The sequence below is a fragment of the Micrasema longulum genome, unplaced genomic scaffold (genome assembly GCF_059751315.1).
Source record: "Micrasema longulum isolate JH-2025_06_02 unplaced genomic scaffold, ASM5975131v1 h1tg002280l, whole genome shotgun sequence".
NCBI lineage: Eukaryota > Metazoa > Arthropoda > Insecta > Trichoptera > Brachycentridae > Micrasema > Micrasema longulum.
The window spans coordinates 152,402-165,616 of NW_028279436.1; the positions used below are offsets into that span (position 1 = coordinate 152,402).

The 13,215-nt window shown below is 34.1% G+C and overlaps 1 protein-coding gene across 1 annotated transcript in view; it reads left to right on the forward strand.

Moving 5' to 3' along the window:
- Positions 1–13,215, forward strand: part of Wnk (Wnk kinase) — a 54,396-nt gene that overhangs the window by 20,075 nt on the left and 21,106 nt on the right. The window contains 8 exon segments of the mRNA XM_088239834.1: positions 114–286; positions 2,080–2,300; positions 3,462–3,619; positions 5,116–5,204; positions 7,937–8,080; positions 9,803–9,967; positions 11,636–11,807; positions 13,080–13,168. Coding sequence (XP_088095960.1) covers positions 114–286; positions 2,080–2,300; positions 3,462–3,619; positions 5,116–5,204; positions 7,937–8,080; positions 9,803–9,967; positions 11,636–11,807; positions 13,080–13,168 — 1,211 coding nt within the window.

The window sequence follows — 13,215 nt, forward strand, 5'->3', positions numbered from 1 at the left end:
TTTTTTAGAACAAATTTTGACCAGTATGTTTTTTTGGTTGGCTGGAAGATACTGCTATTAGCGATAAGTCCGCCAAAGTACATATTCTATGTGCGTGTTTGATGCGCCCACAGGAAAAGAAACTGAACAAGACGGAGCGTCTGAGGTTCCGCGAAGAGGCGGAGATGCTGAAGAAGCTCCAGCATCCCAACATCGTGCGCTTCTACAACTATTGGGAGGGGACCGTCAACAAGAAGAAGAACATTGTACTTATCACCGAGCTCATGCTCTCCGGGACTCTCAAGGCGTAAGGACTTACTTATTTACTTCGCGAATTATACCCACTTTTTTTACTTAGTGAACTACACTGACTATCCGACTTCATGAAATTTACTGACCTTATGACGTCATGAAATACACTCACTTTCTGACTTCATGAAATATGCTGACATTCTAACTTTATGAAATATACAGACTTTCCGACTTCATGAATTATACTGACTTTTTTTACTTAGTGAACTACATTGTCTTTCCAGCTTCATGAAATATGTTGACTTCATGACGTCATGAAATATATTGACTTTATGACTTCATGAAATATACTGACTTTTTTACTTAGTGATCTACATTGTCTTTCCAGCTTCATGAAATATGTTGACTTCATGACGTCATGAAATATATTGACTTTCTGACTTCATGAAAAATACTGACTTTTTTACTTAGTGAACCTCACTGATTTTCCGACTTCATGAAATATACCGACTCTCCGGTTTCATAAAATATACTCACTTTCTGACTTCACGAAATATGCTGACTTTCCAACATCATGAAATATACTGACTTTCTGACTTCATGATTATACTGACTTTTTGACTTCATTAAATATACCGACTTTCCGACTTCATAAAATATACCCACTTTCTGACTTCACGAAATATGCTGACTTTCCAACATCATGAAATATACTGACTTTCTGACTTCATGACTATACCGACTTTTTGACTTCATTAAATATACCGACTTTCCGACTTCATAAAATATACTCACTTTCTGACTTCACAAAATATGCTGACTTTCCAACATCATGAAATATACTGACTTTCTGACTTCATGATTATACTGACTTTTTGACTTCATTAAATATACCGACTTTCCGACTTCATAAAATATACTCACTTTCTGACTTCACGAAATATGCTGACTTTCTAACTTCATGAAATACACTGACTTTCAAATTGTTAAATATACTGACTTTACATTTTTATAAATGCACCAGGAGCTCAATCACAGATAACTATCGACATGCTAAAAAACGTGCTAAGTATTTGAGCGATCACCACGAACAATCATGAACACGCTGAAGTTAAAGCGGTCGCGTTGCAAAACGAAATTCAACTTCGGTCAGTTCAAGAGGATTGGTTGAATCTCGCACACGCCTTCTTTCAATTTTTCTCGAGTGCCGTATTGCATTTAGCCGGCGGTCGACAAGCCAAATGTTAAGAAAAGCAGTCGCCATAGTAATTGTTTGTAACTTGAAAACGAAATAACAAACCGGCACGAGATTACACGCGTGTTGACTTTTTTGATTTGACGTTTGACCACGGACTACGGATACGGAACTTATCTATGGCGTTTTGCAACGCGACCGCTTTAACTTCAGCGTGTTCATGATTGTTCGTGGTGATCGCTCAAATACTTAGCACGTTTTTTAGCATGTCGATAGTTATCTGTGATTGAGCTCCAGGTTTCTGATTTCAAGAACTATAGTAACATTAATACCCGTATGCAGAGACAAACTTTAAGGTGAGGAAAGTACATTCTATTGTCTTCACCTTCGGGTTATTCTCTGCATTTGAAATTAGAATGTACTTTCCTCACCTTAAGTTTTGTCTCTGCATACGGGTATAAGACTTCTTAAAATACACTGACTTTCCTACTTGTGGTGTATTTATTTGTGTTATCCTACTTTAAAAATAACATTAAAAAAAATCATATTTTTAAATCAATGTGTATGCAACACGATACATTATAAATCACATTCTCAACTAACTGCTTTGATAATTTACGTTGTTTAATAACAAAGGGCGCTCGATCTTCCAGATATCTGCGGCGCTTCAAGAAGATAAACCCCAAGGTGCTGAAGTCGTGGTGCCGGCAGATCCTCAAGGGGCTGAACTTTTTGCACTCGCGAGCGCCGCCCATCATCCACCGCGACCTCAAGTGCGACAACATCTTCATCACCGGCACCACGGGCAGCGTCAAGATCGGCGACCTCGGCCTCGCCACGCTCAAGAACCGCAGCTTCGCCAAGTCTGTTATAGGTAACGCTTCCGTCATTCATCATCATCATCATTCCATGCTCGCTCCCTAGTTGGAGCATTTAGTGTCCACGAAGATCCTCTGTGGGCTGCCAGCTCCTCTGCGTCCTCCCAAGTCAGGTTCGCATCCCATAGTTCTGACATGAACTGCCGACGAACAGTCAGCAGTGGACGTCCAGGACACCGACAACCTGATGCCTTGTAAAGTAGGCAAGCATGGCTAAGGCTCTCAGGAGGCATCCGCAGTATATCGCCAGCCAACCGTATCGCCTCCGCCTTATGACAGCTGTCACCGTAGTTTGCTGCATCCATTCTCTTATTACTTCATTCCGCACAAAGTCAAACTGCCGCACACCCAAGATTCTTCCGAGACAGCTATTCTCAAAACCTAATATTTTGCTGTTTTGGGCCCTAGTGAGGTGCCACGATTCGCATCCATAGAGGAGAATAGGTGTTATGCAGGCGTTATATAGGCGGCATTTGGTTTTCACTGTGTAAATATCCGATCTCCAGACAGCCTTCATACTGTTGAATATGGCGCCTGCTATTCCTAGTCGCACTCCCAGTTCTTTTTAAAAGCTGCCATTTTCCGTAACATATGATCCCAGGTATTTGAAACTCTCGATCCTTTCGATGATTTGGTTTTAGAGATTCAGGGGGTTTTGGGCATCGAGGCATGAAGTTTTACACAGTACATGGGTTTTTGCAGTATTGATTTTTAAACCCATGCATGCGGAGTACCTATTTAGGCTATCAACAGTGGCCTGAAGACCCCTGACTGAGTCGTCAATTACAACCGCATCATCAGCATACTCTAGGTTGCAGAGTTTTCGGGAGGAGGAGATGAATATTCCTCGATCTAGTGGAATTTACTTCCTTAAGATGAAGTCCATGAGGATTATAAAAAGGAACGGTGCAAGGACGCAACCTTGACGAACTCCGGAGGTGATCTCAGACCATTCTGTGACAACATTGTTGATTCTGATTCGTCATTCGCTTTTTGAGTGAAGGGTTTTTCGCTATTTGAGTAAAGCTTTCAAATCAAAAAAATACAAAAAAAAAAATCAATTTTTGTCTCGTTTGGTTTTCTCGTCATTTAAATAAATGACCCTTTGCCCCTTATAGCATTTCCGCCAGTCAATAACTCGGTGTATTTAATTCCAGGCACTCCGGAATTCATGGCCCCCGAGATGTACGAAGAGCACTACGACGAGTCTGTGGACGTGTACGCCTTTGGGATGTGTATGCTGGAGATGGCTACCGGGGAATATCCCTACAGCGAGTGCAGTGGACCCGCACAGATATACAAGAAAGTTGTTTCCGTGAGTCCATTAAACACTTTCTCCCTAAAGCGCTATCTGTACTCTGTATTTCAGAGTGGGGCTGAGAAAATTTACCGGCATGATGCAGAAACCTGGAAATTATATATCTAGTGCTGAGCAATGGACGAGGTTTGAAGAAATACCTCGTCCTGGAGGAGAAAAAAAGAAAAACGAGTTGTTTGCGCCACTCTACTAACTTGCTGTTTTGTTTTATTTATTTATATATACGCCCAATGGGCATTTTTAAGGACATGTGTATACATAAATAATGATTATAAAAGAAAGTAGAAAGACATAATGGTATATAGTAGACTTGTTGGGAGTGGAAGTGGTAGAGAGGTGTTTATAATTGAATTTGATTCAGTGATCGTTTGATAGAAGACAACTTGTTATCAAAGAAATCAAGACTGGTATGTTTGTTGGCAGACCTGAGAATTCTGGGCATAGGGGAATGAAAACCATAGTTAGTTCTATGGTTATCGGTATGAATGAGTAAGTTTTGTCTTAGGTTTTTAGTTGGGATATTTAATTTTATTGAGCTCAGTAGTTCAGGCGCACGACTAGAAGGTCGGATTTATTTCGACGGTCTTGAAGAGTCTTCTCAAATAATAATATGATGTAAGTGATAAATACTTTAAATTGCTATTTTTTCTGTGATTCTTTGTGATACAAAAATTACGTAACTTCGTGATATATTTACTGTATTAGTATATTATATTGTGTAGCTATATTATCCATTAATTTAACACTTAACTTATATAAAAGTTTATAAAAAATAGCACAATGAATTCAGTCAGTATTCAGTATTCTCATTACGATTGAAATGTCAACTGGCCGATTTGTTCTCGAAATGAATAATGTCAAAAACGGCCGCGTCGAGCGCCACATGTGTTGCGAGTCATATGTCAAAAGTATCATCTCAAAGAAAAATAGTCCTTAAGAAATAATTTTGGAAATACTGTTTTCTAAATTAAGAATCTTCAAATAATTTGTGTAATCTGCAAATTTACTCTAGGAGGAAAATCCCGCCACTAGGTTTAAGATGTTCAAAATATAGTACACTTATTTGCATGAAGAAATAAGCTGGAGTAATCGGCTAGTTCCTTGGCTCATTGCTGGCGCTGGGCGCGCTTTATTAATATTTTAATTTATATTTCGAGAAAAATACAAATGGTGGCAATGATTTATAAGGAATAGTAATTATTTGTTTTTTTTTTCTGTATATAAAGTTACCGTAAAACATTATTATGGATAGTCAAATATAATGGTAAGCTATGCATAATCGCTTCTATAAACGGCTCGCCCCTGGTACATAGACATATTCTAGGTAATTATGCAGAATCTAGTAATTTTATACAAAAATTTAAAACAAAAATTAACTAAAAAATTTACACTATACTATGAAGAGAGGAGAGGAGAGGTGATTGGAAGGAAAGAAGAAGGAGATAGGAACAACTATATCGTTACTCTCTAACAACTCTTAACTATTCTTTCAGGGAGTGAAGCCACAAAGTTTTGAGAAGGTGAATAATCCGGAAGTTCGGGACATCATCGAATCCTGTATCAAACCCAACAAAGCAGACAGGTCAGATTTCTAGTTGCTCTATAAAATCTAGGAAAAGTATGAATGTTTATTTATTTATATTTTAAATATGGAAAGTAGTATATTTGCAAGCATCTGTTTTAATTTTCCTTAATAATTTTATTATTTTAATTATCTGTATGAACTATACGTATATTTATTTGTTTACTTAGTGACAATATGCAATGGCGATTGGATTTAAAAAATACTTTCTCTGAGGTATAATGAGTAATGCTTATAACGAGCAAATTCAGTCGGTCCCATCTTCCGGACACGTTAATCGGCGCCTATCGATCTTCAAGTTGGCGCGATCATGTTCAATTTTTGAACCGTTTTCATTGTTTTTTTACAAACACCACAGTCCCGTTTTGAAAAATTTCCGGATCAGCCGACGCGTCAAATCCTGTGCTTCGGTCTTTTTAGCACTTCGACGTAAAATTTAGCTTTCACGGTTGTACCAGGTGGTACAAACTCATGATGGACTAGTCCTTTGATATTACAGTAAAACCCCCTTTTTACGTTTTTCAAGGGAGCAAGAAAAAAAAGTGTATAACTGAGGAAAACGCTTAAGTTGGGAAATAAAAAAATGTATGGAAAAAATAGGAATTACACAAAAATAGAATTGATTTGCTACACTATAGTGTACATATACTTCCAGTAAAATAGTAAAAACGGTGATAAGTGGAAATTGACAATTTTTTTTTTTTTTTTTTACCTATTTTCAATGATTTCACTAATAATATTTTTATTTAATTTAAAAACAGCATGTAAAAATTATTTAATGTGTAAATAAAAAAAAACGAAATGCATAAAATAATTTTTCCCCTAAATGTTGGGAAATTTTATTTATACGGTATCACTTTTTTCCTATGGCACCACTAAAAATAACTGTCATATAGATCGTGGCTTTTTGAACCATCTTTTTTATAACTTTAAATATTTATATTGTTATGTTTTAAACATCGCAATTTAATGATATTAAAACTTTATTGTTTCTAAACGTTTGTCAACTGCGTATCATGATTTGTACATGTCAATATGACGTTTTTGTTCAAATGAAAACTAAGACTAACCCTGAAGGAAGACACTAAAACAAAATGGTCCATTACACTGCACCTGCTTTGAATTTTGGTTAAGACGATAATTTATCCTTTATTAGTTGTTTACTTGTTTTTATTCTTCATTCGCGTTGTACACGCGGTGGCGCGCGGGTCGCGGCGTCATTATCCGACATAATTTAGGCATTTTTGACACATCAAATGAATTCATCATCATCATCAAATTCAGTAAAGCGGGACTATAGTGTATTCATAAATTTCATATATACACAAATGCCCAGACTGCCACATTTAAAAAAAAAAAAAAAAATTAAATTATTTTTTTTACAATAAACATGATAATAAAACAAAGTATTAAAAAATAAAGCATTTTTACGTATCAATGAAGTACATATTAATAGAAAAATAGTAAACAAAAAATCCCACAAAGGCATGGCCTGTTCGTGGGTATACAAGAAAATGTTAAAGAATTTTTGCTCCTATAGTAAATAATGGACAGTCATAATATTTTTGTAAAACATAAGAAAGAAAAAAATAAAATATTCTGTAAAAGATAATATGGTATTTTTTTTATAGTAATTAAAAAAGGAAATAAAACATATAAAAAAAAACACAAAAATATTCCTTATTATTAGAGGGCAACAAGATAAATCATAGAAAAAAAGAGTTCATATCTTTAGTTTGAATCCAGGATAGTGCATGTTTTTTAAAAGAAGGAAAATTTTGAATGTTTGGAATCAATGAAATATTATCAGTAAAAAAAGAATTAAAAATTTTTGGGCCTATAAAATATGCGTGTCTCTGTGCGAGCCTCGTTTTACAATGTGGTATTTCTAACACACGATTCCTTCTTTGACTTGATCTATTTGAATTACTTGTAAATAAATTTTGGTTCTTAAATATATATTTTAAACATTGAAAACAATATATTTGTCTTACATCTAAAAGTAGATAAACTAACTGTATTACAAAATAAAGCCTTTAGAATCATTTTGAAAAAAAACAGATATACAAGGGTAAAGTCGATGGTAAATGAAATGAAATTATTAACATATAAACAAAGAATATTTTACAATACAATGATATTTGTTCATAAAATTATAAACTCTAATAAAAAAACAGAATTTTGGAAAAAAATTGATCGGAACCAGCATGAACACAATCACAATACTAGAGAAAAGAACAAAATTAGACTTCCATTTAGGAAAAAGGCAAAGTCACAAAATTCAATTTTATTTAAAGCAATTAAAAAGTATTACGAAATGGAAAAAAATATTTATGAAGAAAAAAACATATCAAAATTTAAAATAATGGTCAAGACATGTGTGATAAACAATTTATAAATTAAATATATTTGCAATGTTATTATTAGAACACACATAACAATATGTATGATATGTGTGCCCTATTTTAAGATTTAAATAAAAAAAAAATATAAAAAAAGTTTAGCTTTTTCGAACAATTGGAAACAGGGAAAAGTGCGATTTTTGTGAAGCATTATTTTTAATATAAATTTTTTGATAGTTTCTAATGGTTTAAAATGATTGTTAATTTTTCCTTAATCGGTTAAGATATCCATTAATAATAACTGCGGTTCGGGTGACAGTCTACTTAGGACATCTTACTCGTATTATGATATATTTAAGAGTTACATTTTATGTTTCTGTGCTGTTGTAGGCCCGCTCTAAAGGAACTCTTGAATCATGAGTTCTTCGGTGAAGATATCGGCCTGCGGTTGGAACTCCTCTCCCGCGACCTTGTGGTCAGTTCCGACATCACCAAGGTCACCTTTCAACTCAGGATTATTGACCCCAAGAAGAGGTACGGCATACTTTACAAGATTAATTTTATTTTTTAGGCATGAGGCTGATAAATGGACCTTAACATCGGAAGGGGTCCATAAACATGCTTTTTATAAACTAGTGTTTTTAAATTTCATTCATTCATTATTCCCTTTCCGCCTGCATTGGTACACCAATCGCAGCGTATCTTGATAATTTTTTGTTACATGAAGGTAAGGTGATCAGTCTTACGTTTCAGGGCCCCGATTACAATGGGAAGTTAACAGAGTTATCTTCGACTGTATAAAGAAAAACATATAATTGTACACAAAAAATGAGTATATTTGCATGAACATTTAAAGTATCTTCGTCGGTAACCTATAATTGAACATGTTTGGAAGAAAAAAATGGATTTATATTCTGCTTTTCATACAGAAAACTTAATTTTACTTTGTAGATAAAATTGAAGATAAATGATAACTTCCCATTGTAATCGGGACCCAGGTACCAGTCCAGGGGCTTTAAAATATTCTAGTGTGAAAACACCCTTTTAAATAAATATTTCATATCAACCATGTCGGGAATTGAACCCGAGACCTCTTGCATTGCAGGCAAACGCGCTGACATTACACCACGAGGCCGACAAATTTACAATGTTTTTAAATTTAAGTACATAAAATTATTTAAACATGTTTTTTTAACTAAATGTAATTGAATATTTGTATATAACTCCTTACCGAATTTTCTATGTCTACCGGTTTCGAGACGTACCCGTCTCTTCGTCAGGACACCAATTAAACCAACATGCAAAACCCACTATACACCTTCACCATAGTTGTTGCACGGAAATATAAAACCAACACGACATGCATTTTAATAAGCAACCCTTACATGCACTGATTAGGTTATGAAAATATTTTATGTTGTGGGATAAATAGTTGAAAAAAGAGGGAGAGGCGTGAGTTTAATCGGTATGAGGTTACCATTACCCCTGTTTTTAAAACTATTTTACGTGGGTTTGGCATGATAGTTTTATTGGTGTACTGAAGAAGAGACGGGTCGTCTCGAAACCTGTAGACATAGAAAAGTTGGTAAGTGGTTATGTACAAATATGTAATAACATTTAGTAAACTGTTGGACCACAAAGTTAATGTTTTAAATATTAATGTTTTTTAAATTCAATAAAAAACATATCATAGTTTATTGAAAAAATATTTTTTTTTTTTTACCTATTTTCGATGATTTCATTAATATAATAAACTGCCCGATGAGCTAAAACACGAAAAACTGAATAAAAAATCCAGAATAAAAAATATTGCTTAAATCTTTTTGATATTGATAATTATTAATGTAGTTTATATAAGACGGTGTTTTATGTTTCTTGTACAATAAAGTTTTCTTTTTATTTCGGATGTATTAATTTGTATGATATTATGTATTGTCAAAAAATTTTATTTTTTTTATGTACGGTCCCAAATGAGTTTCTAACAACTTCTGGGAGTATAATATGTAATTTTTGTATTACATGTTTTATAAATAATAAAAAAAAATAAAAAAAATATATACATTAAAAAAAGTTCTGACAGTATATTTACACTATAGTATAGTATTAATTTTATTTTTATTTAATTCCATTTTTTCCTTACACTTTTATAATTTCCTCAGTTTTACACTTTTTTTGTTGCTACCTTGAAAAACATGAAAAAGGGGTTTTACTGTATTTCTATTGAATTTTTTTTAAGCAAGTTTTTTTTTCTCGTAGGTCCTACACCCACAAGGAGAACGAAGCCATCGAGTTTGATTTTGATATTCAAAACGACGACTGCCACAAGCTCGCTAATGAGATGGCTCTCAGTGGGCTCATCATGGAAGAGGATGCCCGGATCGTCTTCAAGCTGCTTAAGTCCCAACTGATAAGCCTAAACAGGTAAACCACAAGTAATATTCCAAATCCTCGCATATCATTGTCCTTCCTTGTGCATTGTGCTTAGCAAAATTCATTATCGCACTTGTATTCCGTGTTCGATTCACGACAAGCTCAAAGAATTTGGCTCATGCAAAGAAGACATTAAGGCTGTCGTCTAATAAAAAGTAAGAAACTCCTACAATTTTGCCACTTTAAAATGACGTTCTTTCAAAATCGCATCATTAAAAAAATTAAACAATTAAACAGTGGATAAAAACAATTAGAACCTTTATTAAAAATTTGTGTAAAAAATTCCAAATGTCGTGAAACCGTGGCTTAAGCGAGATAGACTATGTTCATCGCATCGTCTTTCCACACCTAATGGTGCATAGGGCACTGCATTTGTACACCAATCGCACCGTATCTTGATCATTTTTCTTACATGCAGGTAAGATGATCAGTCTTATGCTTCAGGTACCGGTTAAGAGGCAAATATTCAAGTGTACCCTTTTCAATAATTATCTATTACATATCTTCCATGTTGGGAATTGAACCCGAGACCTCTTGCATGGTAGGCATACGCCAGGAGGCCGACATGCTTCATACTCATAAAAAATGCTTAGGGGGGAGTGTTTTAATATAAAACAGCATTTATCTAATTTAATTTTATTTAATATTATTCCTGGCCGATTTACTTTTCTTTCTCACCCTTCCCTTGACACATCCTAATAGTACCTACCTAAATCAAAATTTATAAAAATAGAACATTTGGATTTGGTAAATATTAAAAAGGTAGGTCCATTCCCGTGCTCCTTTCCTTTATTCAAATACTCCAACTTTCTCCAAAATTGAATGATAGTGGTCCACTTTTCGCAGTACCGGCAAATGCGCAGATAGTTAGTACTGACAGAATGTTGGTAAGAGTTATCTATGGTTAAGTTGCGTACAATGTTAAGTGTGTATACAAAAGCAATGTCTACAAGAATATGCGCAAGACCTGTGTAAGACCTCTATTGGACGCCAAGTATGGAGTTCCTACTTCACCAAAGACATCGAGCTGCTGGAAAAAGTCCAAAGATGTGCTACGAAAATCACCAAACTACTCAAAAGGATGCCCAACCACATTGGATTAAAAGCACTAGGACTTCATTAGAATCATTGGAAGAATGACGGAAGAGAGGGAACTTGATAGAGACTTATAAGATGCTAAATGATTAATACATTGATACATCAATTAAATCCCAACACCAATTTACGGGGCCATAGCTGGAAGCTCTATCGTCTGCAATTCCATCTCAATCCCATGAAAAACTTCCTTTTCAGTCAGGTGGTTTCAGACTAGAATAAATTGCCACGCCCAGTTGGCCATTCCATTTTGGTCAACCAGTTTAAAAACCAAATGCTTGCAGACTGGCTGGATTTCCTCCTAAGGGAGTTGTTCATATTTAAATTTATTTATGACAGGTCATAAGCCCTGTAAATGCCTAGACTTCCATATTCCCTTCGCAAAAATGTTTTCCCTCTCTGTTGAAATAAATTTAAGTTTAAAAACCGTTTGGATGCTTTTTTGACAAAGGAAGAAGAACCCAGACAAAAAGTAGCATTCAAAATATAGGAGCACAAAAATGAAATATTGAAGACTATGCAATTTGTATGAATTTCATTTTCAAATTTTGGTGATTTTTACAGGGAGCGTGCGGAGAAGAAAGTTCAGCTGCTGTTCAACCAGGAGCTGGAGAAGGTCCAACAGCAGCAGATCATCTTGGAGCAGCAACTACGCCAGGCTAAGATCATCCAGAACCAACAGGAGATGATGAACAATCAGACTGACACTCTACTCTACCCGTATCTCAACTCGCAGGTGAGATTTCTATAGAAAATCTAATTATTTTACATTTGGGAGGCTGTTTCACAAGAGACAAATTTACATATTATCGTTTCGTAACGTTCAATTTGACGTAGGTATGTATTTGTGAAAACAAGTGTAGCTTTGAAAAAAGATACTCAGTCTCATACCAAAGTTTTGCATTTTATTTAAAATAATTTTGACTTAGAATTAAATACTATAAAGAGTATTGCTTTCAATAATGGCTATGAACTAAATTTAATTGACAATATTTTGAATAAAAAACTTAAATTAAACTATAGGAAAAAGTACTTATACAGTTCCCAAAATATTTCCAATAAAAATGAGAACTGGCGTAGAATTTTGTACATTAATTCATTTTCTGATAATATAGCACAAATTTTACCTAACAATATTAGGCCAGCTTTTTATACTAATAATAACATAGGTAAAATATTAACAAATTGTAAAGATAAGGATGATCAATTAAATCATTCGGGAATTTATAAAATAAATTGTTTAAATTGCCCAAATTTCTATATTGGAAAAACTTCACGTAAATTTAAAGTTAGAATCAAAGAACATATAAGATGTCCGAGTAATAATAATTTTTCAGAATTCGCAAATCATCTTATATCCGAAAACCATGAATTTAATCAAGAAACGTGTGTAGAAATTTTGCATGTCAACAAAAATGGTTTTCGTTTAGATAATTTAGAACGATTAGAAATTAGTAAAGCCATTAATCAAAAACTTCAGATAATAAATAATCAATTAAATTTAACTTCGAGTCCTCTTTTAAAACTATTCCCGTTATGATTCATTTTATCTTCTTTCTCTCTCTTTCTTTCAATTTTCTGTCTCTTTCATACAATATTTTATTATATAAATAGCAACGCGTGCAATTATAAGTTAGTTAAATTCCTGATGATGAGGTAGTAACCTCGAAACCGGTCGAAGTGTAATAAAAAAAAAAATAATGTGGTTTATACAAATTTATAAACAAATAACTGTTTTATATAGTCTTTTCACTACTATTTTCGTTCGGACTGACTAAATGAGGGACACGATTTTATAACCTTGAACATGTTCAGGATGGTGAATACACTCTTTGATTATGGATTCCATCCATGCATTATCTAATTTCTTCAACCATTTATTTATATTTATTATTTCAATGTCTTATTCAGAGATCTTTGAAATTTTTCAAGCAGGGTTTATGGATTTAATACATATATATAAATAAAGTGAAACCTCGTTTTGTAGATTTTTTCTTTGGTATTTTAGATGCCGGGATCGAGTGGACAATCTCAAGGGTACTCCAGTGGAAACCAGCAGCAATATTTTCAAGGCAGTTCCATGAATCAGCAAGCTTGGTTAGTCAAAATAATTAACTAGTTAAAATATTCATCTCGTTTGCTCA